This window comes from Rissa tridactyla, chromosome Z, assembly GCF_028500815.1.
Source record: "Rissa tridactyla isolate bRisTri1 chromosome Z, bRisTri1.patW.cur.20221130, whole genome shotgun sequence".
NCBI classification, from domain to species: Eukaryota; Metazoa; Chordata; class Aves; order Charadriiformes; family Laridae; genus Rissa; species Rissa tridactyla.
In genome coordinates this window covers 9,087,616-9,111,572 of record NC_071497.1, presented here as the reverse complement: position 1 = coordinate 9,111,572, position 23,957 = coordinate 9,087,616, and the positions used below count along the sequence as shown (strand labels likewise).

The 23,957-nt window shown below is 44.0% G+C and overlaps 2 protein-coding genes and 1 long non-coding RNA gene across 7 annotated transcripts in view; 2 read left to right on the top strand and 1 right to left on the bottom strand.

The window, feature by feature from the left end:
• The window catches only part of CKMT2 (creatine kinase, mitochondrial 2), a 28,336-nt gene extending 24,978 nt beyond the window's left edge, over window positions 1–3,358 (top strand). The window contains exon 11 of the mRNA XM_054185104.1: window positions 3,124–3,358. Within this exon, the coding sequence (XP_054041079.1) occupies window positions 3,124–3,243 (120 nt within the window). The 3' untranslated portion in view covers window positions 3,244–3,358. The remainder of the gene's footprint in view (window positions 1–3,123) is intronic.
• Window positions 1,304–16,883, bottom strand: LOC128902321 (uncharacterized). 4 transcript variants are annotated; one of them, XR_008463741.1, is made up of 4 exons: window positions 16,334–16,757; window positions 16,101–16,248; window positions 7,932–8,054; window positions 1,304–2,303 (listed from the first exon to the last, which is right to left on the bottom strand). It is a non-coding gene; the product is annotated as an uncharacterized LOC128902321 (long non-coding RNA). The 4 variants fall into 4 exon arrangements; XR_008463742.1 differs by lacking the exons at window positions 16,101–16,248; window positions 16,334–16,757 and adding an exon at window positions 16,829–16,883; XR_008463740.1 differs by lacking the exon at window positions 16,101–16,248.
• A 40-nt stretch (window positions 16,884–16,923) lies between these two features.
• On the top strand, window positions 16,924–22,949 carry ZCCHC9 (zinc finger CCHC-type containing 9). 2 transcript variants are annotated; one of them, XM_054186488.1, is made up of 6 exons: window positions 16,924–17,000; window positions 17,262–17,626; window positions 18,751–18,901; window positions 19,165–19,257; window positions 20,361–20,429; window positions 22,354–22,949. In XM_054186488.1, exons 2-6 carry the CDS (start codon window positions 17,282–17,284, stop codon window positions 22,467–22,469), a joined length of 774 nt encoding a protein of 257 aa, XP_054042463.1. In that variant the 5' UTR covers window positions 16,924–17,000; window positions 17,262–17,281; the 3' UTR covers window positions 22,470–22,949. The 2 variants fall into 2 exon arrangements, with proteins under 2 accessions (XP_054042463.1, XP_054042464.1); XM_054186489.1 differs by having other exon boundaries at window positions 16,988–17,120.
• Window positions 22,950–23,957: the final 1,008 nt, after the last annotated feature.

Below are 23,957 nucleotides of genomic sequence, written 5' to 3'. Positions count from 1 at the left end.
CACTGAGCAGAAGATGCAGGAGAGCTAGGTTTAAATCAGAGCAAAGATTTAATCGTCAGCTCTGAGCCCTCCCTGTTGGGCTGTAGGCTACAATGAGATGGGTTCATCTCAGACATTTGTTTTGAAGCTACTTCAGTTTGAATGAGTATCTGTTGTGCCAGAGAGTGGAAATGACCCTACAGCCTGATGGTGCTGCTGCTCTCCTGGGAGACTCCCTCCAGTCCCAGACCTCATTCCAGTTTCATATTTAAGTATTTTCTAAAGTAGAACAGCTCCTAAGAGCAAATCTACTGGAGGATGGGGGAGAAACAGCCATGCCAAAGAGATGCTGCCTCCTCCCACGAGCTCTGCCTGAGCCAAACCCTTACTCCAGGTCACAGGCTGCAAGTCCTGTGGCACTGCTACAGCTTCCCTTTCCTCACCAATACCAGGGCTGTGTTCACCCTTGGCCACATCAAGAACTGAAACAAAAATTTACCTTGCAAGACCCTGTAAGTCTGGCAATTTGAGCACAGTGCTAGTAAACAGAGGTCCAAACCTTCTGTCAAACATGTCTTTCATTTCCCATGTGCATGCTGTAACCTCTCAGGTATGGTCAGCCGGGCAGGCCCTGGTGGGACTGATGTCTCCTGAGAACCCTTTTTCTCCATTAGCAACGCAATACATGATTTGGGCTCAGATGCCAACCTGCTTGAACATGCCAGGATTTGAAGGGCTGCCTGCTTGCCCAGCAGCAAAATTTTAATTACCTTGGGGGCTTTGCTGCAAGTTAAAAGTCAATTGCAAAGAAAAGTATGCTGTCAAGGTGTGTTTATCCAGAACAGCGCAGCACTGAGAGGTTTAGGTATGGATGTAGTTCAGTCCTGCGGTGTTGCAGCCCAACACATGTGTTCAGCCTGATTCTTGGTGGCTTTTCATAACATGAATATAAACCTGGGATAATGCACCTGGGTTACAACTAGATTCAAACTGGTCCACAGCCAGCCAGCTGGCTTCCATTCCTCACTCACCTTGGGTTTTCTGCCACTGGGACAGAGCCAAGTCAGGTCTTTCAAGACATGTACTTGAATGTCTTCTCAGCCAAGGGCCATGTCGACAGGGGTTTGTAAATTCTAAATTTTGGAGTTTGATGCAGTTTGATGTAGTTCCTTTGGATCTAGACCAAAATAAATAAGAGTGAAAAACTGCTAAGCTGTATCATTTGCAAAAACAGTATGTGACAAAGATATTTATTAATACATGAAACATCATGATGTGTGTTTTATACTAAAATAACACTAATAATACAGAATAATTACACAGCATGATTAATTAATATGAGTTCTACTGACAGATGGCCTAAACCTACAAATTTTTGCTTATATGAAGACTTCCACTGAAGTCAGTGATGCCTCATACAGCAAGGATTCAAAGGATTAAGCCAACAGATAAGATACAATCCCTGCCTTGAAGATTCTGAAGTCTAAATAAGACAAGACTAACTCAAGGGGATAGAAATGTTTTATTATAAGACATATTTTTCCATTATGTGGTAAATGTGTTTGCAGAACTGAATTATGTTCCCCAAGGTGCAAGATAAAAATGTTTGTATTTTTGCTTTGTTGCAGTTTCTGGTCAATGCTAACTTAATATGAAATTCCTTTTCTTCTGGAGGCTGCAAATTCAGACCTCTGATTCCCCAACGCAGCTGGTCTGTAAAAGACAATAAAATAAACTGCTAAGCCACTGAAATGCTTTATAGTAAAAAGAAATCCCTTGAAAATCAGCAACTGTCACAATAAAGAGACAATGGGATTTAGTCTTCACATTCCGTTTTAACAAGTCAGTCATTAAAGGTTGCTAATGAACCCTTTCATGAAGATTAAGAAAAATCAGTGCTATAGCTTGCTGGCTAACAATACCACAGGGCCTGTGGTCCTCACATGTCACTGCCTGTGAAGAAAGTCTGCTGGGGACAGGGCACCTTGTATTTTTCAGCAATTTTGAATAAGGTTACAAAGACACCACTACCCCCTGCCATACAGAATTGCAAATTTTGGTGCTGCTCTGGGCCTGGAGCTAATCCCACTCCTGCCAGTGTAAATCAAGAGCTGAAAACAAAGGAGTGATGGATGATGTAGAGCCAGCACGAGTTTAGGATGAGTGCCTCTGCTTCAGAGATGTGAGTCCTGGGCTTGGCAAAACCACATCAGCAAAGCCAGCATGCTTGGCAGAATGAGTAGAACAGCTCTCCCCACAGCTAACAAATCATCGCAGCAGTGTTCATGGTCATCCACAGGGGAACATATGGTCCTGAGCCGTGCCTGTGAAGAAGTACAAGACTCTGGTTTGACAAGCTTTCTCAGGCAGTCTAAAAGGCTATGGCCAAACAGGTAGTCTGGCCATCTTCCCAGCCCCAGCCATGTGAAGGACTACTATCAGCAGCACTCAGGGCCAGGGCCAGGGCCAGTGTGAATGAGGGCAATGAGCCTCTGTCTTCCTCTCCTTGCACCACCGTCCCAGTTAGTTTCTGTCTGAGACTGTACTCACATAAATGCTCCTGCACGCACAGGGATGATATGGGCATGGGAGCTGGGAAGACACAGCAACAGCAGTAGCTGCTTCGGCGTGAACTGCACAGTGATGCTAAGCACTCACAGCACTGCTGTTTTGGTTTCTTCATCCTCATACATGAGGGTGGGGAACACAACAGACAGGTACCACTTGTCATGCCAAGCCTTACTTTTCAGCAAGCATCTGGGGAAGATCCTGCACACTCGTGGTGGTCACATTTGAAATAGGTCTCTCAACATTTTCTAGAAGGACTTTTGTTTGCTTGCTTTGTTCCTACAGAAATATTAGTAGGAGCACAATTTGGTGGAAATAACTTTAGGAACCTATTTGAAAATTTCTGTTGCTGGCGGCCCAAACTCAGGGCAAACAGGAGAAGGGAATTACTATGGGTTTCCACCGGACCAGCATGACCCAAATTCCCTGTGCCAAACAGTGTGTGATGTCTATACCACGACGCTCCTTACTTATTCCTTTACCTGCTGTCATTGCAGTACAAGCCAATTTTCCCTTCCTCTATTAACAGCATTAGCTAAAGATTCTATTACTACTATTTTTCTCTTCTTGTTGTAGGTGGAGCTAGTCCAGATTGTCATTGATGGTGTCAATTATCTAGTTGACTGCGAGAAGAAACTGGAAAGAGGTCAAGACATCAAAGTGCCACCACCCTTGCCTCAGTTTGGCAGGAAGTGATCTTGCTGCTGATGGTGGCAACTGATGGTAAATATGGCTGCCATTCTGACAGAAAGGCACCTCTGTATATCTATGTATAAATATCTTGTGTAATAAAACACTACCTGATACCTGATGCCTCCTTAGATGCCTGGCTGCACTGGCAGAAACTAGTCTTTTTGCAGATTTACTAGGATGCACCCAATACAACCACCTTGGGTAGGCTCTTTTGTGGGGACTGCTTCGCTTTCTTTCTTGGTTGGTGACACGAAAAGTACTACCTCAGTAATGCAAAAAGCACAAATCTTTAATTCTATCCTGCATTTGCACTTATGGCCATCCTCATGAAGTCTCCTACCAGCACCCTATTTTCATTCACAGACACACTTCTCTCCAGTGATTGTCTCGGCAGCTGAAAGCTGCCAGCCTGAGAGGCAGGTGCCGTGAAGTGCTCATTGCTTTTTCAGCAACCATTGGACACCATGGTGAGTTCAGCAGTTAACTGGAGTAGGCTGCTGCATATGCATTCAGTCTCTGAAGTCCACCACTTGACCTGTCATCAGGAACTCAATGGTGTCTCTGCATTGGAGCCGTCTCTTCTCTGTTCAGGACTGATCTGCACACAAAATGCTTTACCATGTCATCCCAAAAACTCAGAGCTTTTTACTCCTGGAGAACTCACCAGGTCACTTCTTAGCTGTTTCCCTCAGGCATCATTTCTGGCCTGTGGCCTTGGGCTGCAGCAAGCTGGCCCAAAAATCAGCAGGCAAATCAGTTTGCTGATAGTCTGTATCCAACATAAACCTGCCAAGCATGGCCTGTCCCAGTCTTCCCCCACAGCTTTCAGGTTCCAGGTAACCGACACTCATCAAAGTACATCCTTAGGATGTACTGCCGCCCTGAGTAAGATCCCTGTGCTCACTGCTATTTCATGTGGTGAGCAGCTTGGTGGAAAGAAAAGATAGCAGATGCTAACAGTCCCATTGATTGCTTCTTTTTTGCATATTGAAATATATTCAGTGTTTCACAGTAACCACATTCAAAATACTAGTTCTCAGGAAAAAAAGTCAAAACATGGTCTGATGAATGCGCTGTCTGTGCTCCTGCTGAGTGGGGAGTAGTATCAGCAGAAAATGTTTCAGGTCTGTGCAGAGAGCAAAATGACACTGCTGAGGTACCCACTGCTCCTGTAGGTATGGGTACGTCTAGGACATGCGGTCCAGTCGTGTCCAAAGTGGCGCTTTGGAGCACATTGCAGCACCTTGAGCAATGCTAGTTCAGTTTATAAAACTCACGCAGTGTAAGCTCTGAGAAAACACTGCGAATACATGTGTTAGTCCTAGTTTAATTCTCATGTCGTAGGGACTTCTCTAACAATGCACTCTTCATCAGAGACCTCTCAGCTGACATCTGTACTACTCCAGCCTGGTGCAAAGCCCCTTGTGAAGTTTTTTCAGTGGGTCATATCTGAAGAGCTGTGACTGGATAGCTAGGCCACAACCAGTTACAGACTTTAAAAATCACAATTGGAAACTAATTGAGAGCTAGATGGTGAATTAGCAGCTCTTGGAAATCAGCAGCATGGTGTGCTCATTTCTCGCTCAGAAGGAGAGCTGTCGCGTATAAAGTAGGTTGGAGCTTCCAAATGATTGCTGCTTCTTCCTCATCTATGCTGGCTACATTCCCTAACATTTTGCTACTGGCTTTCTAAATGGTGGTTAATAATAGTAATTCTGGGGGTGGAAAAGAGACTTCTGCTGATTTCACATAGAAGGCAAACAAGTAAAACTGGAAAGTCTTAACTGTTAGATCTCCAAAACACTCAGATCAACACAAAATTCAACTGTGGGCCAAATGTGCTTAGCTTATAATCTCTACTTGCTTTTCTCCCGCTGACTTGCAAACTGCTGATAGGCAGTGGTAGGAAGTCCAGCTGGCAGCCATTTACTAATAGCATTCCTGAGGGGTTGATATTGGAGCTGATGATTCTGTTTTAATACCTTTCATAATGACCTGGATGACAGGGTGCATTACACGGTCAGCCAGGCCACTGCTGGTGCTAAATGAAAGAGAGCAGCTGGTACCCTGGAGAGCAGGGCTGCTCTTCAGAGTGCATTTGACTGTAGAAATGGGCTGACAGAAATCTCATGAAGTTCAACAGAGGCAGACGCAAAGTCCTGCACCTGGGATGGAGGAAGCAACTCCATGCAACAACGCAAGCTGGGAACTTGGGGTCCTGGCGGACAGCAAGCTGAACATGGGTCAGCAGTATGCCCATACTGGGCTGTGTTACATGTGAGTGTAGCCAACAGCTTGAGGGACATGATTATTACCCCTCCACTGAGTACTTGTGCAACTTCATCTGGAGTACCATGTCCAGTTTTGGACTTCCCCAGTACAGGAAAGACAGCGACAAACTGCAGCAAGTCCTGGACGGGGCCACCAAGACAGTCAGGGGGGCTGGAGCATGATATACGATGCAAAGCTGAGGGTTTATTCAGTCTGGAGAAAAGAAGGCTAAGAGGAGATCTTACTGATGTCTGTAACTGTTGTCTACATCAGAGGATATAGAGAAGACAAGCTCAAGGCTCTTCTTGGAGGTGCACAGTGATAGAACAAGAGGCAACAGACACAAGCTGGGACACTGGAAATTCCAGTTAGATATTAGGAAGGCCATTTTGCACTAAGAGGGTGGTCAAACATTGGAAATAGTCAAAACTCAAGGAAAAAGGTCATAAGCAATATGATCTAAATTGTCTCTGCTTTGGGGTTGGGGTGGGATGATCACCTCTAGATCTCCGGTCTACGTAATTCTGCGATCCCGTGATTGAAGCAATTATTGCAAAAGGCCTGCAGATGAGTAAGTAAGCCAGAAAAATGCCCTGGCCATCCTGTGCTCTGACCAGGCATGGAATTAAGTCTCCACAAAACAGGAATACCCTAATACGATTTACTCTCTGCTACAATTAAACTGTGGTTTTCTCTGTATTGTTGGCTTCCAAGTGTGTCCTTCACAATCAAAATACTCTTCCTCATATGGATTATTTTGTAAAGGCTTGTGATTTGACACCTACATTTTTCACTTCTGTGATCTTTCTCACTCTCTGTGGCCTTTATACTGTCAGCAGGAGTAACTCAGCTGATTAATATTTTCATTCTTCACATCACTATTTAATATTTTAAATGAAATTTGGACAGTCATATATCCATTAACATTATACTGGACATCTTTACTCAGTCCTACTCAGTCCAACCTATCATTATGGTCTTCAGACCAGTTTGCTGTCTGCTTGGACCATGTTTATCTCCAAGCTGAGTACGTCCTGGGGCTGGAGGGTGTGGGGAGGTAGGGGGGGGCTCTTCCAGTAAGCCTTCAATGGCAGCTTGAGGGCAGCGACACTGCAGATGCACTGTTTCCAGGGGATATGCTCTGGTGAATGGCTGCAGCAGGAAACAGACAACCTGAAAGGTTATCAAACACAAAATGGGAATTCTACAGATTATGATTCAATAAGAAGATATTAACAGTTAAAAAGCTGAGTTGCTGCACTAACCCTAGGCATACGATGTTACTTCTTGCCTTCTCATATTTGGTGGTCTTGCCTTCTCATGGTGGCCCCATGCCACCAATTCTATGTTGCTGAGATCCTCTTCTGCCAATAAAACTCTTTCCTGATACATTGAGACCCTGATTCTCTATAAATCTTTGGAATTTATTTGATTAAGTACTCCAAGAGCTACATGCCTTGCCGCAAATACTTTTATAATCTTCTTAATGAACGCATCAGCGACTAGGGATCAGCAGAAGTAAACTCTCAGGTCATGCTCCATCAAAGCCCACCAGTGGTCCATTAGGCAGTTCACGCAGGGTGAGAACTGGAGTGGAATTTGCCATTAGACGGCAAGGGAAAAGTGGGCACTGTACTCTCAGCTCTACCAGGAAATGTACAATGACTTTGCAAGAGGTGCCTCTGTACAACGAGCACATTCTTCTGTGTTGAAACTGCCATACAAATATTGGTCTAACAATAAATACCCTGTCTAAATGGATGGAGTGATAAGAATATACTGTGTTGATTTGCATTTACACCACAAGGGAACCAAAGGCACTCAGAAAGCTACAGATCCTTTCACCTGTTCACTACCAAAACGTTAGCTTTAATGACAGACCTTTTTCAAGGCACATACAGGGTAAAGGAAGAGAAAAAACAGTGGAGGAGAAGAACATAGGCTGAAAGCATAGAAGAAAGGTTCGGTAATTTTCAGACAGTCAGGAGGATAATTACATATATTGGGAGATTCAAGCATGGACACATAAGCCAAATTATTTGTGCCAAGCCTGAACTGGGTTTGGAGCTGTGTTGAAGTTAACGCACACAAGCGACTGATCCTGAGAAAAGCCAGCTCTTGCAACAAGTCCATGGCTTGGCTAAAGAGCACTGTCAATAAATTGGAAAATCAAGGCTGACTCAAACATAAAAGTCAAGCCAGGAGCAGGGTCAGAGTCTGGACCCAGGTGAGGGAGGCAGGAAACCCAAGCCCAGGGCACGGAGTAGCACATGTGGGGCCCCCTCAGGAGGAAGCAAGGGATGCTTCAGGACAGCAGATCCAAAGAAAGAGAAACACACATATATACCTTCACAAAGGGGGCTAAAACTTTCCTGTACTTGGTAACTGGGCTCCTATGACATATGCAAAAGACAAATTACCATATATTAGCAGGCAGGTCTCATGTGACTCAGTAAGCTACTGAACAAACATGCACAGTCTGCAGCTCTTCAGTTTTCTGGTAAGTTGTAAGGTCTATCCATCACCAGAGGGCTGAATATGAGCTGTTAATACAGAAAAACAGCAAGACAGTGGAGGATTTACTGTAACATTTTCTTCCCAAGAAATATAACACAACATGAGTAGCAGCAGAGTGGCTGAAGACTGACCTACTGCGGTATCTTTGAATTTTGGCTTTATTCCATGCACTGGTGTTCATGTGTCTCATGGAAAGAGCACACAAAATTCATGCCTTGCTAGGAGGGCTTCCTGTACTGTAGGTGGAACTACATGCACTGAAGCCTCATTTAAAAGCTTAAGACCCAAGCCTGTAGCTATGACAGCTATAATTGATTTCACTTGTGACACCTTACACCTAGATCATTCACTGTCCTAACAAAAACTGACTTGACAGATTTCAAAGGTTCATGAAACTGTCACTCTTACAAGACTAATGCACACCTGAACACACATGACGTAATTTTTCTCTGGAAATATCAAAAAAGGCAGGAGATAACATGGGGAATGAATTATAGCTAATATTTATATGCAGAATTACTTTACTAATAAGATTTGTCAGAATGTAATTTAAGACCTGCCGAAATAATTAATGTTCATCTTTCTACTGTAATGCCTTTTAGAGCTTAGTTTCAGCTTAAGGCTTAATTAAAAGATTAAAGACTTTAAACAGCCATTTCTTTTGCCTGCAAAGACGCCTGAAGACATGGCATACACAGAAGTGCACTACATATAGTACAGAAGTCCTACCAAGTCAAGTCATCCAATAGGGCACAAATATACAGTCATCTCCTACTCTCTAAATTGAAGAGATATGGATTTGATGGGTAGACTGTTCGGTGGATAAGAAACTGGCTGGATGGTCGCATCCAGAGCGTAGTGGTCAATGGCTCAATGTCCAGATGGAGAGGTGTCTCTCAGGGATCCGTACTGGGACCAGTGTTATTTAATATCTTCACCAATGACATAGGCAGTGAGATCAAGTGCACTCTCAGCAAGTTTGCAGATGACACCAAGCTGAGTGGTGTGGTCAATGTGCCAGAAGGATGGGATGTCATCCAGCTGGATCTGGATGAGCGGGAGAGGTGGGCCCATGCAAACCTCATGAAGTTCAACAAGGCCAAGTGTAAGGTCCTGCACTTGGGTCAGGACAACCCTCGTTATCAATACAGGCTGGGGGATGACGTGATAAAGAGCAGCCCTGCGGAAAAGGACTTGGGGGTACTCGTGGATGAAAAGCTGGATATGAGCCAACAATGTGCACTGGCAGCCCAGAAGGCCAATCACATCGTGGGCTGCATCAAAAGAACTATGGCCAGCAGATCCAGAGAGGTGACCCTCCCCCTCTACTCTGTTCTCATGAGACTCCACCTGGAGTACTGTGTCCAGCTCTGGAACCCTCAGCAAAAGAAGGACATGGACCTGTTGGAGCGGGTCCAGAGGAGGGCCATGAAGATGATCCAAGGGCTTGAGCAGCACCTCTGCTATAAGGACAGGCTGAGAGAGCTGGGATTGTTCAGCCTGGAGAAGGCTCTGAGGAGACCTTATAGAGGCCGTCCAGTACCTGAAGGGGGCCTACAAGAAAGCTGGGGAGGGGCTGTTTGCAAGGGCATGTAGCGACAGGATGAGGGGCAATAAGCAGGGTAGGTTTAGATTAGACATTAGGAAGAAGTTCTTTACAATGAGGGTGGTGAGACACTGGCACAGGTTGCCCAGAGAGGTGGTGGAGGCCCCATCCCTGGAGACATTCAAGGCCAGGCTTGATGAGGCTCTGAGCAACCTGATCTAGTTGAAGATGTCCATGCTCACTGCAGGGGAGTTGGACTAGATGGCCTTTAAAGGTCCTTTCCAACCCAACACATTCTATGATTCTATGATCTACTGTACAGCATATTATTTCTGATTGACACCACATTTTTAATTCACTTAGTATAAATTAGAAGAAGGCTGGGCTCATAACGAGGAAATACCAGCTATACTACAATACTAAGTTTATCAGTAAACAAGAGTAATGAACATATTTTGTTAATCTACTAATTTTTCTGGGAATTCAGATGGATCCAAGAGTTTCCTAGAAAAAGGGAAAAAAACCTTGATTATTGATGTCAGTTAATAGAAGTTCAGTTTCTGCATGTGTATTCTTGTTTGAAATTAAAATGTCTTCCATAAGTTTTCTGTCTACGCCTTTACCAAAGTACTTCTCTTAGCTCTTGTTCCAGTTTTCACAGAATCACAAAATCACAGAATGGTAGGGTTGGAAGGGACCTCTGGAGATCACCTAGTCCAACCCCCTGCCAGAGCAGGGTCACCCAGAGCAGGTTGCACAGGAACGCGTCCAGGTGGGTTTGGAATGTCTCCAGAGACGGAGACTCCACCACCTCTCTGGGCAGCCTGTGCCAGCGCTCTGCCACCCTCAAAGGAGAGACGTTCCTTCTGATGTTTAGGTGGAAATTCCTATGCTCAATTTTGTGCCCATTACCTTTTGTCCTGTCACTGGGTACCATTGAAAAGAGCCTGGTCCCATCCTCCTGACACCTATCCTTTAAGTATTTATAAGTGCTGATAAGATCCCCCCTCAGTCATCTTTTTTCCAGACTGAAGAGACCCAAATCCGTCAGCCTTTCTTCATAAGAGAGATGTTCCAGTCCCCTAATCATCTTGGTAGCCTTTGCTGCACCCTCTCCAGCAGTTCCCTGTCCTTCTTGAACTGGGGAGCCTAGAACTGGACACAGTACTCCAGATGCGGTCTCACCAAGGCAGAGTAGAGGGGGAGGAGCAGAGTAGAGGGGGATTTTGTAGCTCTGCTTTCTGAAGCAGAATTTCCTCTCAGTTATATTGATAGTCATTTGGCAACAGGGGCATGTGCAGAATTACCATGAAAACGTATGCACCTCATGAACACCAGTGACGACCACATTAAAGATAATTAATATCTGTATTTTTAAAGTCTAAAAAGGCCCAGATTCTGACGAGACTACCTAGATAGATAAATCTGTATCAACAAGTATGCAGATACTTATATCCATATTTGGAGGTGGACTTCCCTCCTCCAAGTCAGAACACCTTCTCAAGCCCAAACCATTCAAGAAACCAAAGATAAATTACTAATACCAAAAGTCAGTGGCAAATCTTGAATATCTGACACTGGAATAGGTTGCCCAAGGAACCTGTGGATGGAAGTGTCCAGGCCAGGTTGGATGAGACTTTGAGCAACCTGGTATAGTGGGAGGTGTCCCTTCCCATGGCAGGGGGTTGGAACTAGATAATCTTTAAGGTCCCTTCCAACCCAAACCATTCTATGATTCTATGACCTGTCTAGGTGCCCAGCTCCAACAGAAGCTAAATAGGAGATACCTAAACAAGAGCTAGTTATCCAAATGCCTTTGGGCTTTAAAGCTATTGATCATTTCGCAGGCACTTGTCAAATAACTGTGGAGACTACTGGCAACTGGACTTTCTTCTGTAGAAATAAGGGATTTGTATTTTTCTTGATGGAATACAAGAAATTAATAAGACTGAAAACATTAGAAGAAGCATGGAGCACCCTCCCTTCCTGCTTAGCATGCCTAAGGAATCTGTATCTCTATGTTGGCTTCTGCTTGCAGTTTGAGACTGCTTTTTTTCCTTTAGTCTGTGAAAAACAGCAGCTTTATTCAAAATAAAGCCAATACTGTAAATGGAAGAGGCCACTGCCAATGTATGCCAGTGAACTGCAGAGGATAATCTATACTTTATCTTTAACCCTAGAAATTAAAACTTACTCTGTGATATTAAGATACTAGCTAAAGTGTAGTGCTGCCGTTTAAAGTCTATATAGTTCCTCCCTGTGTGTTTCTGAAAAAGCAAAAATTACGTCCTCCTACAAGAAAATAATGTTTCCTTAACAGGCAGCCATCAAAACTAACAACAGGGAAAACTCCTGCGCTATCATGACAGTGCATGTCTAATAATCCTCCTTCACTTGAGCCATGCTTTCCAGATTTTCATTTTGATATAGAACTAACAAAGAGCAGTGTTTTTTTGCCATATAAAGTAACTAAACAAAATAGGTGACCACAGGTTAACCTTTAAATATTCCAGTTCATCTCCAGGTAGTTAAGCACTTGCCTAAATCTTTAAATCTGTGAGTTGATCCAGCAACATACGTGAGTTGATTGAGCAACACATTTAAGCACTTATTAAATATCCTGAAACAATCAGAGCCACACACATCATAGTCTGATGTAAATAATATAGCACAATGGTCAGCTTGCAGGCTTACTGAAGGTGATGCAGTCTTGGTTGTAGCAATTAAAATCCATAAATATTTAAGATTAAATACAGTATGTGTCATCATTTAACACACTCAAGAAAGCAAAAAAAAAAATAATAAAGTATCAGTAATCTGTTCATTTTATGGTGAATAAACCAATTCAAACCCCTCTCCAGGGGCTCTCAGAATACTGCAGATATAAAAGAATTTAAGCAGAAACAAGCCTTACTTTTTCTTTTCTCTCCCCAGCCTTAAATAAAAATTGTAACAACAGGAAAATGTCACCCTGACACTGTGGCAAGTAGTATTAACTATCCAACAAACAAGAAAAAAAGAGCGAACAAAGATACCATCAGTCATATGTACATACAACTAAAGCCTCTGGCATATCTTCAGCAGACAAAACTTCCCTTTTTAGGCATTTGAGGATTATGAACATTATCAGCCAAAACAAAACCAAAGTCACTTGTCAAGCTTTGCAAAGAACTTGATGCTGTGACACATTCAGCTTCATGGTTGTGCTTCTGTCAAACACCAGACTAGAGGGGATGTCTTTATACTCCTTTTCCAATTTACCGCAGTCTTTCTCTGGGCCCCAAAAATGCACTTGCATCATTTCTGTTTTGTAAAAGAGCTGCAGCACAGCTGTGAATCCCGGGGTTTGCAGGCAGACTTTTTTCACTTGCTGTTCCTTCATGATTTCTTACAACTACATCCTTCTTGCCCTTTTGCATTTTTCACTCCCCTGAACCTATGTTGCAGGACCTGTCTGGCACTTAACCACTCTCATTTTTTGTGTTGGCTCTTGCAAATTGCCATCCTCCCAAGATATGCTTCTTTCAGATGTACTGTCGCGATCTAAGAGGACAATTCCCACAGACATGGGCTGAAGAACACAGAGTCAGGCCTTGAATTATGCTATTTGATACAATAGTGAATGAACAAAAAAAAAAAAAAGTGTCTTTGAAGGAGAGAGGAAGATTTGCACATGCTTCTCTTTTCCTGGTTACAAACATCAAATGATTCAAACCATGATATTCCAGGAGATTTTATCCTGAGTTACTAAAGATGTTACAGGATCCACCAGTCCAGATTTTCAATTCTCCAAAGCGTTTTGTGTCTGTGATGGAACTATGAGAAAGACTCCCAAGACAGCCATTAGACTGTGCTGCTGGGCAAGCAATTTGGTGTCTCTTAGTAAAATATGAAAGAAAGGCAACGCAATTTTACAGTGATTTGCATGACTGCTGTTTTGCTCATTTTTCACCTGCTGCTAGTGTACAGCAGAGCTCCCCAACAACTAATGTCAAATTGGAACAAAACTTGCACAAACCAGTGCAAGTTTAAACAGGTGTGGTCACTATCAAATAAGTTATATTTGTGAGGGAAATACTGTCCTATTGATTTAGTAGAAAGGTATTAAACAGCCTTTTGCACTGCCTGCAAACCCCATCAAGGATCCTAAGGGCCACCCATCCTGCCTACACGCACACACACAGACTATCAGACTGTGAAAAAGAAAGACAACACATTAATACTTCAGCATAACACAGAGCAAACCAAGTTCTTTCTCACTGGTCTTTCTTACACTGTTCCTCAGCTGTTCTCTACACCCATTTCCACGTCCAGTGGGGTGACTGACAACCCGTCTGCTGTGAACTCAGTAAGGATGACAGAGGAAGCTGCAGCCAAACAAAAACCTGCACTGAGGCGAAACCAGTGAGCAGGCTGCATGCACCAGGAGGCACGCCGCTGTCCCCACTTAGTGAAAATAAGCTGACAGACAGATCGACATACATAGATAGGTGTAACTAAATGTATGTCTGCGTGTATTCTCCTTTCATTTGACAAGTAAATCAGTCCTCATCTACTGTAATACATACAATTAATCTGGCCATGTACAATACACACAGATTAGCAGGGATTTTACCCCAGCTCTCTAAAACAAACCCTAACAACCATTTAAAAACTTTCCAACATATCAATATGTAGCTATTCAAAAAACATGGCCTAATAAAGACATAGTGTACATATGCCAGAAATGTGTGTGATGTGTGATGCCCATGGGATCCTTGATTGGCTTTATCGTCCCTACCCTTGGGCCAGTGTTTCCTGTTTCTAGTAGCCCTTTCTGGCTATCAGCCTTGGCCATGATTTCTCATCTACGGGCTCATTGGCAGCACGTTGTAGGAATAACTAGGATCTCATGCTGTGGTTGAGCTGTAACTACATCAGCATATTTATTATTTTTAAAACGAAATCCTGATTCTTTCTATTTCCTATCTTATTAACAGTGGCTCTTAAACGGCATTCATCAATTATTTTTACCAGCAGTAAATGCACTCTAATTATTCTTAAATCTATGCTTGTTCTTACTGGCAGTGGTGCAGTTTAAGAGTAAGATCAACGCACGCTTTGTGCACACCTCCCTCTAGTGGACGCAAAGCCCCGGAAAATCAGCAAAATACAGCAAGGCAATTTCTCTAGGGCAACACAAACATTAAGGATAACGAATATAGAAGGAATGGTGCCCAGCCATCCTTATAACATCAGCTCAAGATTACCAGGAAAGGCAATGTATATGTAGTGAAATGCTAAAAATACAAGAAACAGAAGAGTGAGTTGAGAAAAAAATCTTACTGCATTTATAAACATTTATTTCATTGCTAAGCAAGGGCCTGTAACAATATAGTCCTGGAGATTTACTTTGTGAACCTTAAGGGAGTGTTTTTGAGAGGGTGAAATGTGTCATATAAATTGTTTCCAAAAACTGTCCTTCTTAAGAAAGCCTGCTGTAAGTTTTACAGCTGAAGGTCTGAATCAGCTTTACTACTGCATGACAAAGGTAGGCACTTTCTTGGTCAAAGATAAACCCCATCTAAACAAGGCTGACTTTACTGAACAATGTGAGCATTTAAACTGGTGTAACTGCACCAGCACAGGTCCCCATCTGCAAAGAAAGGATGGCATAAAACCGTAAATTATGCCAGTGTCAAAACTGCAATAGTGCAGCAGCATCCAGGGCAGAGTCGGCACAGGCCATGGCCCCCACGTTAGGACTGTCCCACACATGCTTAGCATCAATGGCAGTCCTCCAGCCTCTGCAGCCTCCCCTCTCTCGGTAGCTCTGTGGCATGTCGGCAACATCACCCTCTGCTGCGACTGGGGCACAGCAATGTGCTCCCCTACACACACTGATATGTGGATTCAGCTGGCAGTAGCGCACTGCCCATTCACCCACTCCACTCTGAGGAGCAGACAGGCTGTTGGCAGCAGGGCTGCGCAAGGAGAAAGGTACTTGAACACAAGCAGTAGCTCCTGCCACCACTCACCACCCTCCCTGCTCCTCTGGCTGCTCCCCAGGAAGCACAGGTGCCTGCAAAGGGCTACATCCCACAATCCTTTTACGCCAGACATGGAGAAGTTAAACTCCTCTGGAAGAAGGTTAGTTTTTTCAAGTGCCTTGAAAATGCAGATGCATCCTCACTCTAGTGGAACATCAATGAGACCATACAGACAACAAGCATACTCTGTTAATTAACAGGTAAAAACACCATGGGAACACCGCATTTCACTGCTATCAATACAGGCTGGGGGATGAAGGGAAGGAGACATTGAGAGCAGCCCTGCAAGAAGGACTTGGGGTTATTGGTGGATGAAAAGCTGGACATGAGCCGACAATGTGTGCTCACAAACCAGAAACCAACCATATCCTGGGCTGCATCAAAACAATTGTGGCCAGCAGGGCAAGGGAGGTGATTCTGTCCCTCTACTCTGCCCTGGTGAGACCCCCCTGCAGTGCTGCATCCAGCCCTGGGGGCACACACGTAAGGACACAGACCTGTTGGAGCACGTCCAGAGGAGACCACAAAGACGCTCAGAGGGGTGGAGCACCTCTCCTGCAAGGACAGGCTGAGAGACCTGGGATTGTTCAGCCTGGAGAAGGCTCCAGGGAGACCTTATAGGCACTTCCAGTACCTAAAGGGGACCTACAGTAAAGATGGGGAGGGACATCAGGGAGTGTAGTGATGGGACAAGGGCTAATGGTTTTAAACTGAAAGAGGGCAGACTTACATCAGGTATTGGAAAGAAATTCTTTCCTCTGAGGGTGGTGAGCCACTGGAACAGGTTGCCCAGAGTAGCTGTGGGTGCCCCCTCCCTGGAGCTGTTCCAACGCCAGGTTGGATGGGGCTTTGAGCAACCTGGTCTAGTGGGAAGCGTCCCTGCCCAGAGCAGGGGCTGGAACTAGAGGATCTTTAAACCATTCTGTGATTCTATGATACGTTTTGTTCTGTCCTCATCACCAAACCATTCTATGATTTCAGGGCGCAGTTAAGGTGGCGAGCACTGGGTCTCCACAGCCACGCTGCCGCCTCTGGGCGAGGTAGGGACCCGCTGCCGGGACAGCGCTGCCGCTGGACTGACCCCCTCGGGAACCGCCTGCGGCGGCCCCGACGCGTTCGCGGTCGGACCCGCACCTCCCGAGCGGGGCTGCGGGGCTCCACCGCCCTGCCCTGCCCTGCCCTGCCCTGCCCTGCCCTGCCCTGCCCTGCCCTGCCCTGCCCTCACCTCGGCCCTCCTGGCCCTGCCTCAAGATGGCGGCGGGGCGCCGAGCCAGAGCGGCTTCGGGGGCAGGAAGTGACGTCACGCCGGGTACTCTGCGGACCGGCGGCCCCGGGGACTCGGCTCCGCTTCCGGTCGCCGGGCGGGACGGGCCGCCCTCTCAGAGCGGCCGACTCGGGTGAGCGGTGCTTCCGCGTCCGCGCCGGGCCAGGCCCCTCCGCCGCCGGTTGCCGTGGCCCCTCTCGGGACGGGCGGCGTGGTCCGCTAAGCCGCCTTGGCAGCGCCGCCGCTCTGCGAGGTGAGGGGCTGTTGTCGCCTCATGAGTGAAAGGGTGGCGGGGCTCGTCATGCCTGGCTGAGGGGACGGTGTTCTGTGTGGTGGTCCCTGGGGGGCGTCGGGGTGTGCGGGTCCCCGCCTTCACTGCCGTGTCTCTGTGCAGGAGCCGCTGCCGGTCCCGCCATGACCCGGTGGGCTCGGCGAAATGGCCCTCCCGGAGAGAAGGCGCTGGAGGCCACCCCGTGGGAGGAGATGGCGAACGGCCCCGAGGGGCGGGGGGGCAGGGCCGGGCCGCTCTCCCTGAAGAAGGAGCAAGAGAAGAGGAAGAAGAAGAACAAGAAGAAGAAGGACTACCTGAACGAAGACGTTAACGGGTTCGCGGCCTACCTGGAAGAAAGCTCGCGGGGTGGAAAGGTGGCTGAGGCAGACAGTGCTGAGTTGGAGAAGGACGTAGCAATAGCCTTGAAGAAGGACAAGCGGCGGGAGGATAGGAGGCTGAAGAGGCAAGAAATGAAGAAAAATGCCATGGTGAGTTTTGCCTTGAATGGTGGGTGTTTGCCTGTCCATGGCAGCTTGTTAAAAACTTCTGAAAGGCTCTGTGTGGAATATGCAGATTCCTTATTCTCCGCTGATCTTGCCAGGAGGTGGTTCAGTGAGGAGGCAGAGCGCCTTGCCTCCTATAGGCATAGCACATGCCAAGTGACATTTCAAGTTAATAAAGTGAACTTAAGTATCTCAACTTGAGAACAAACACGGAGTTTCAGCTTAACTCTTAGACTTTAGTGTGGCGCTCTGGTTGAACACTGTTCTTGCTACCCTTTGTCGAATTCCCAGCCCCTCTTGTCTCCCGGGTGAAACTAATTCAGTGCATCTCTGTAGGTAATTCATCAGTACAATATTCCTGCTGTTTTGGGGCCTTTTTCTGCATTATTTTCTGCTTGACAATTGGAGTGAGACTGTCTGAAAGCAGTTATCTCAACACAAATTTATGCATTCAGTATAAACTTAAGCTGAATGTAATCTAGGAACACAGTAAAGAGAGCCTATATCTTTTGTGAGATACCAGAGTTCTTCATGAGTAAATTGTGGGACAGTGGCAACATTGCTTATATTTACTTTAGCACTTAGTTGCACTTAAAGAGTTTGAGGAACTGTGCTGTAGTCAAAATCACCTACCATCATTCATCCAGGGCACTCAGTTGTCAATAAGTGAATGGTGGTGTTGGTGAAAGAAGAGTACCCATAATAATGTGGTGTAATGACATATACTACTGACAGTTATTTTGTGACAGGATACAATGTCTCTTTTGTCTAGTTGTTTTTCCCTGAGGAGAAAATCCCTTGATTTGTTTGCCTTCTAAAAATCCAGAAGGCCTTACTAGACTGGGATTTTCAGGTCTTTGAGTGCCGTTCACAGATCTTGTCTCTCTATGTTAGAGTAGCCTTAAATCTCAACACTAGAGAGATGTACACAATAGTACCCTGAAGGTTTCAGCCAAGAGAAGTAGTGGTCTTGTAAAAGTCCACTGGCTATAGGTGATAATCAGATAATAGAAATAAGTGAATTCTTTCATAATGCCACCTGTAAGGGCTGTGTTTTGCTACGTGAACTGTCTATGAAAATGCATATAACTTAATTTTTATTTTCAAAGGTATGTTTCCACTGTAGAGAACCTGGCCATGGTGTTGCTGATTGTCCTGCAGTACTTGAAAGTCAAGATATGGGTACAGGAATCTGTTACCGCTGTGGATCCACAGAACATGACATCAGCAAATGCAAAGCAAAAGTAGATCCAGCTGTTGGTACGTCTCAGAAATTTTTGTATTTTTCAAAGTGCTTTGGTCTGAGTTTTCTAACTACTGAAATATGAGCTTTGTGGTTCATATATATTTGTGTTTAATATATTTAAAGGAATAAAATATTATAACAATGAACTTAACAGTGCAAGAGCATAGTGTTTACAGTAAAATAGTATAGTATATATTGTAATTATAATGTGTTCAGAGTTGTCTGTGACTTTGTAAAGTTTTTTAGTGTGGATCATAAATTGTATGGGTTTTTGCAGGGGCATTTCCATATGCAAAATGTTTCATCTGTGGTGAGATGGGGCATCTGTCAAGGTCATGTCCAGATAATCCCAAAGGATTGTATGCCGAAGGTGAGTGTACAAATTTACTAAAACCAAAACACATTTTTCATATTTGCCTGATGCAGAACAAAGTAACATTGTAAGTGAATGAGGATCCAACTAAAAGGAATTTCTCAGTATCTTTAACTCTTGGTAAAGCAGATAAATTCTGGAAAATTTAGTGTTAATATTGATTACCTAGGGATTTCTGTTTTAATTGTTTAACATCAAGCTTACAGTGAGCTGCAAAGTATGAGAACTTGCTTGTCCTTGCAATTTCAAGAGCTGCACAAAGAAACAAAATCATAATAGGCTGTATGTATGTAGTCAGTGGGTATTTCAATGTATATATACCGAAGTATGTGGTAAAAATGTATTCTCATACTATACCTTAAGACTCTGGGACGTGTTCACACAGAACAAGGACCGTGACTAGAAACGGACATCTTCAGTTTAAGAGGCTTTAATGAAAAACGTGAGCTAAGTTTGAAGATATCACTCAGATTCTGGTCTGCCTGATTTCGCTGTTGGCACTAACAAATAACATTCTGTGTCCCAGTGTCTCCCAGTAGAAACTTGAGGCCTGGCAAACTCAAAAGTGTGATCTTACATCACAGTTAAATTGTAAGAAAAATCACTTCCACTTTCAATGTTCGGATTATGAGGGGAATTTATATTTCATATCTCAGTACCTGCAGTTGGATTACCTGTCTCTCGGGAGTTTCTGTTAATTTCAAAAGTTCCTTTGAGTATGAATTTCAGAAGAATTCAGCTTGTTTCTCAATAGAGAGCTTCCAACAAATCAGAAATACTCAGTATGTGGTGACTGAAATTTGTAGTATGTGATGCTTTACAGAGCAGTGTGATTACAAACAGCCCTGTCTGTTGGAGACACAGAGGAAGCTGTGTTTGCAGGCTTCCAAAACTGGCTGCATATCTGCTCCAACATGTTGTATTATTGTGCCTAGGCATGCAGACCTCTCCAAAGGGAAATTTCTTTATCTTTTGTACAGGTTGTCACTACAGAAAAGTAGAACAAGATTTTTCCAATATCCAAAAGAGCAAAACAGTGCAGGGGGGTTGTTGTGGTTTGGTTTTTTTCCCAGATGAGTAACAACTTTCTGTCTTAACAGGTGGCTGCTGCAAACTTTGTGGCTCTGTGGAGCATTTCAGAAAAGACTGTCCAGAAAAACAGAACGCAGGTGAGATGCAGGAGAGTGCATAGAGTGGAGTTTGATGGCAGAGCTGAGTAATGTTTATTTACTGCTTTGCCTGGCTTTGGTCACAAAGAAAGAGTTTGAGAAAAGATCTTGCAAATAGCAGAGATGATCTTCCTTTGGGAATAAGTGCTTTTATTGAGGGGTATGTGGAGGAGGCATTAAGTTGCAATGTAAAACTTGAACTTTCAGTTAAAAAAAATAATCTAGCTTGTTGGTTTCTGAAGATAATATGAACTAACGTGTATTTGTTAGCCAGTATTCATGCTGCTCTTCACAACTTTAGCAGCTGTAGAACAAGATGATGACGATTTCCGTGTGAAGTGGTGGAACTGAATATAATGTCAGTTGCAGATGGTAGTACCGGCAGCCTGTAAAAGCTGAGTGTACAGGCAACTGTTCGAGTCATTCAAGACAGGAGGGAATGAGGAGACAGGAGATCTGTCCAGCTAGATTCACCATCTAGTAAGCTGCCTTCAGTTACCTGTGTGGGTGGAAAAATTACATTATATACAAAAAAAAAAGTGCTAAGGAAGGCAAAAGCATCAAACAAGGGTTTGAAGAATGATGCTGTTACTGAAGTTGTGACACATTTGTGTGTTTTCCTACTTCATTTGTATGGCTTATTGAACTTTTGGGTTAATAATATGCCATAAATTGTTGAGGAATTTGTGTAAGAAATATTTATGGAAGCGATAGAAGCCTATGTTTTAGCCACTTTCTTTATCTGATCCTGTATATATGATATTGTTGCATGCAAGGCCATATGTAAGACTGTAGATGTATGCTGCTCTGCTAGTTTAGAACAAGTGAGATTAACAGGTGTGACAGAAGTTTCTGGTATGAAAAGACTCAGCAGCCATATCAGACCGTTGGGCAGTGCCCGTTCAGACGACTGCTGAGTTGAAAGCCTGTAACATAGCCCTTGTTGGATTTCTGCATGCCACATTTACGGCAAACGACCTTTGTGTGGTCAACACTTTCTGTAAGTCAAAAACCTGTACAGATGCAGTAGGAGAAAAGAAATGTTTGTAGGGAACGGCATTGCTCAAAGGTGTTCCCAGGGTTGTTAGTGCTGTCCAGCACAAGCCTTCCTGCTCTCTGGCAGTAGGGCTCTAAATTTCATGTGAAGTGAAACTGGCATTTTTTCCTCCCTTTTTTTTGAGAAGTTTTATGTCCATAATGAAGACTGACAGCGCTGTTTAATTTCCCAAGGGACCTCTTAGTCCTTACGCTGATGTTTCAAAACTAGTACTGCTGGTTAAAAATAGTTGAATTAATTGGAACTGTGACACCATTGCTAAGAATTCTAATATTTTTTTGAAATCAGTTTGCATCATGCAAAGTACTTCTAGATTGACTACAGGAAGATAGCTGATAGCTGGCAAAGCAGTTCGGGCACTACAGTTTATCATTTCTTCAGGTGGGATTATTTGGCCTGCTTTAATACATAGAAGTTAATCCAAGTAAACATTGATTTATCCATGGGATTTTCTTGGTATAATTTAATTTGTTGCTCTCCAAATTAGGTTGTCACTTGGAAAAGAAATACAGGTTGGTTAGTGGTGTTTTCTATAGGAAAGGGGTGTTACTTGGTCTAAGTAGTATTTAAACAGCAAAAAGATGGCACTGATTATATGTAGGGACATGAATTGAGAAATGTAAATTTTTCTCTATTGTGCCTCCTCAAGTTTATTTTTTGGCTGACATACTCTAAAATCTTCATCATAAGTGTTATTAGGACTAAAAAAGTTGTGTAAAGAGGGTTGGCTTCAGAGCTACAACTACACTGATGGATCTTTGGTGATCCAGTGACAGGCCCTTGCAGGCCAAATCTTCCTCAAATGTCAAAGTTCGGTATACTGGTAGTGCTTTGCCTTTCCATGATCTCTTGTCTCTCACTCTACAGATCAGGTTACGGTTGGGCGATGGGCCAGTGGAATGAGCGCAGATTATGAAGAAATTACGGAAACACCAAAGCTGCAAAAACCAAAAGTGAAAGTACCCAAAGTCGTTACTTTTTGAAGGCCTCTTGGCTCTAAACTACAGTTAGCCTGTGCTGCTTCACTCCAGAGTCAGGACTGCACAGCGTGGACTGCTGGTTCCAGAAAATCAAGCGGACTGTTGCAGCTAAATTATTATTTTTTTTGTACTCTCCATTTTTCCAGTTTGCCTCCCAGGCTCACCTAGCTTACCGGAAAGCTGCAAACAACAGAAATGCAGCCAACTGGGTATTTTATTTTTGTATATCTCTGCTGTAATAAAGCCTTCCCTCTGATTCACATTCCTTCTCACTACCAGCTCACTGGAGAGGAGAATTGGCTGCTTCTTGTAATGGGGATCTGGTTCCAGTAACCAAACAGGTTATGTGTGTTTTATCACAGACGTCTGTGACCACTGGATTTTGGTGGTCAGTACTGTTACCTTAGGAGTGCTGTTTTTACTTATTGGAGATAAACACAGTCATACTGGTCTTATTAAAAGCATTTCTCTATTTCTCTGAAAGGCACTGTGGGTATTTTCTGAAGACTCTTGTTGGGTTCTGGTTTGGTTTTGCCCTTCTCTTTTTAGAAAGAATGATTTCTTGCCCTGTATGTGCAAGCTTTGAGCAGTCTTTTAGTGAAGTTATCAGGTAAACGCTACAGCCTGTAGAGCTTGGGGTGCAATTACCACTACTCAGCTAAATATGTACATGCATTAACCCTATTGTTTATGCATGTTGGATTGTTTGAGTATTTGTTCACTAACAGAAACAGAATCATGCCCTTCCTCTGATATCCGTGGTGAAACATACCTGAAAAAGAATTGGAGGGCAAGTGAGCAGCTTGATTAGTTTCTTTACTTTTTTCAAGGAAAGTGCTCAAAAAATCTTCGGTCTTTCTGTCCCTTGGTATGTTGGGAGTAAACTTTGGTTTGTATTACACACGCCTGCTTAATGGCAGATTTATTTATTTATTTTTAAATGGAGACTGCAGCCTTGGAGAATCTGACACATATTAAAAATAAGTTACAAACTTATGGAGTTCCTGCAGTAGCTCAGGAATGGAGTAACTCCAGGGTCTCTGTGCCGTGCCCCACTGTGCAGGGCGGGCAGGCACCCACCACCCCAGGCGTCTTGGTCTCAACTGCAGCTCTGGTGGCCATTGGATAAATGCGGTACTTTCCTGTGCCTAAAATCTGAAATGTGCCTTCTAAAAACTTCAGCTTGTGTTGTACAGTAATGAGCAACAGTCCTTGGGGGAGAGCTACACCGTGGTAAAGCTAGGGCTTCTAAAGAATTAATTTACCTTTTTAATAAATGTCTTAATGGTACATAGACCGCCTTGGTGAGAATACCAGAGAGCAAACTTGAGCTCAGGACCAGGTTTTGAGGTGCTTAGGACCTGCCACTGAAACCATGGGTTGGGAACGTACTTTTCTTACAGAAAAAAACCCAAATACAGGAATTTAATGGTGTGGGTGTATTTTATATTTGTACATGTTAATTATTTTTAATAAAACGCTGCTAAAGAA

Excerpts from the sequence above, each read along its gene's own strand:
- ZCCHC9 (XM_054186488.1), top strand. The coding sequence starts at position 17,282 with ATGACCCGGTGGGCTCGGCGAAATGGCCCTCCCGGAGAGAAGGCGCTG. Across the intron at positions 17,627-18,750 it reads AAATGAAGAAAAATGCCATG|GTATGTTTCCACTGTAGAGA; the intron begins GTGAGTTTTGCC and ends TTATTTTCAAAG. Across the intron at positions 20,430-22,353 it reads TCCAGAAAAACAGAACGCAG|ATCAGGTTACGGTTGGGCGA; the intron begins GTGAGATGCAGG and ends CTCACTCTACAG.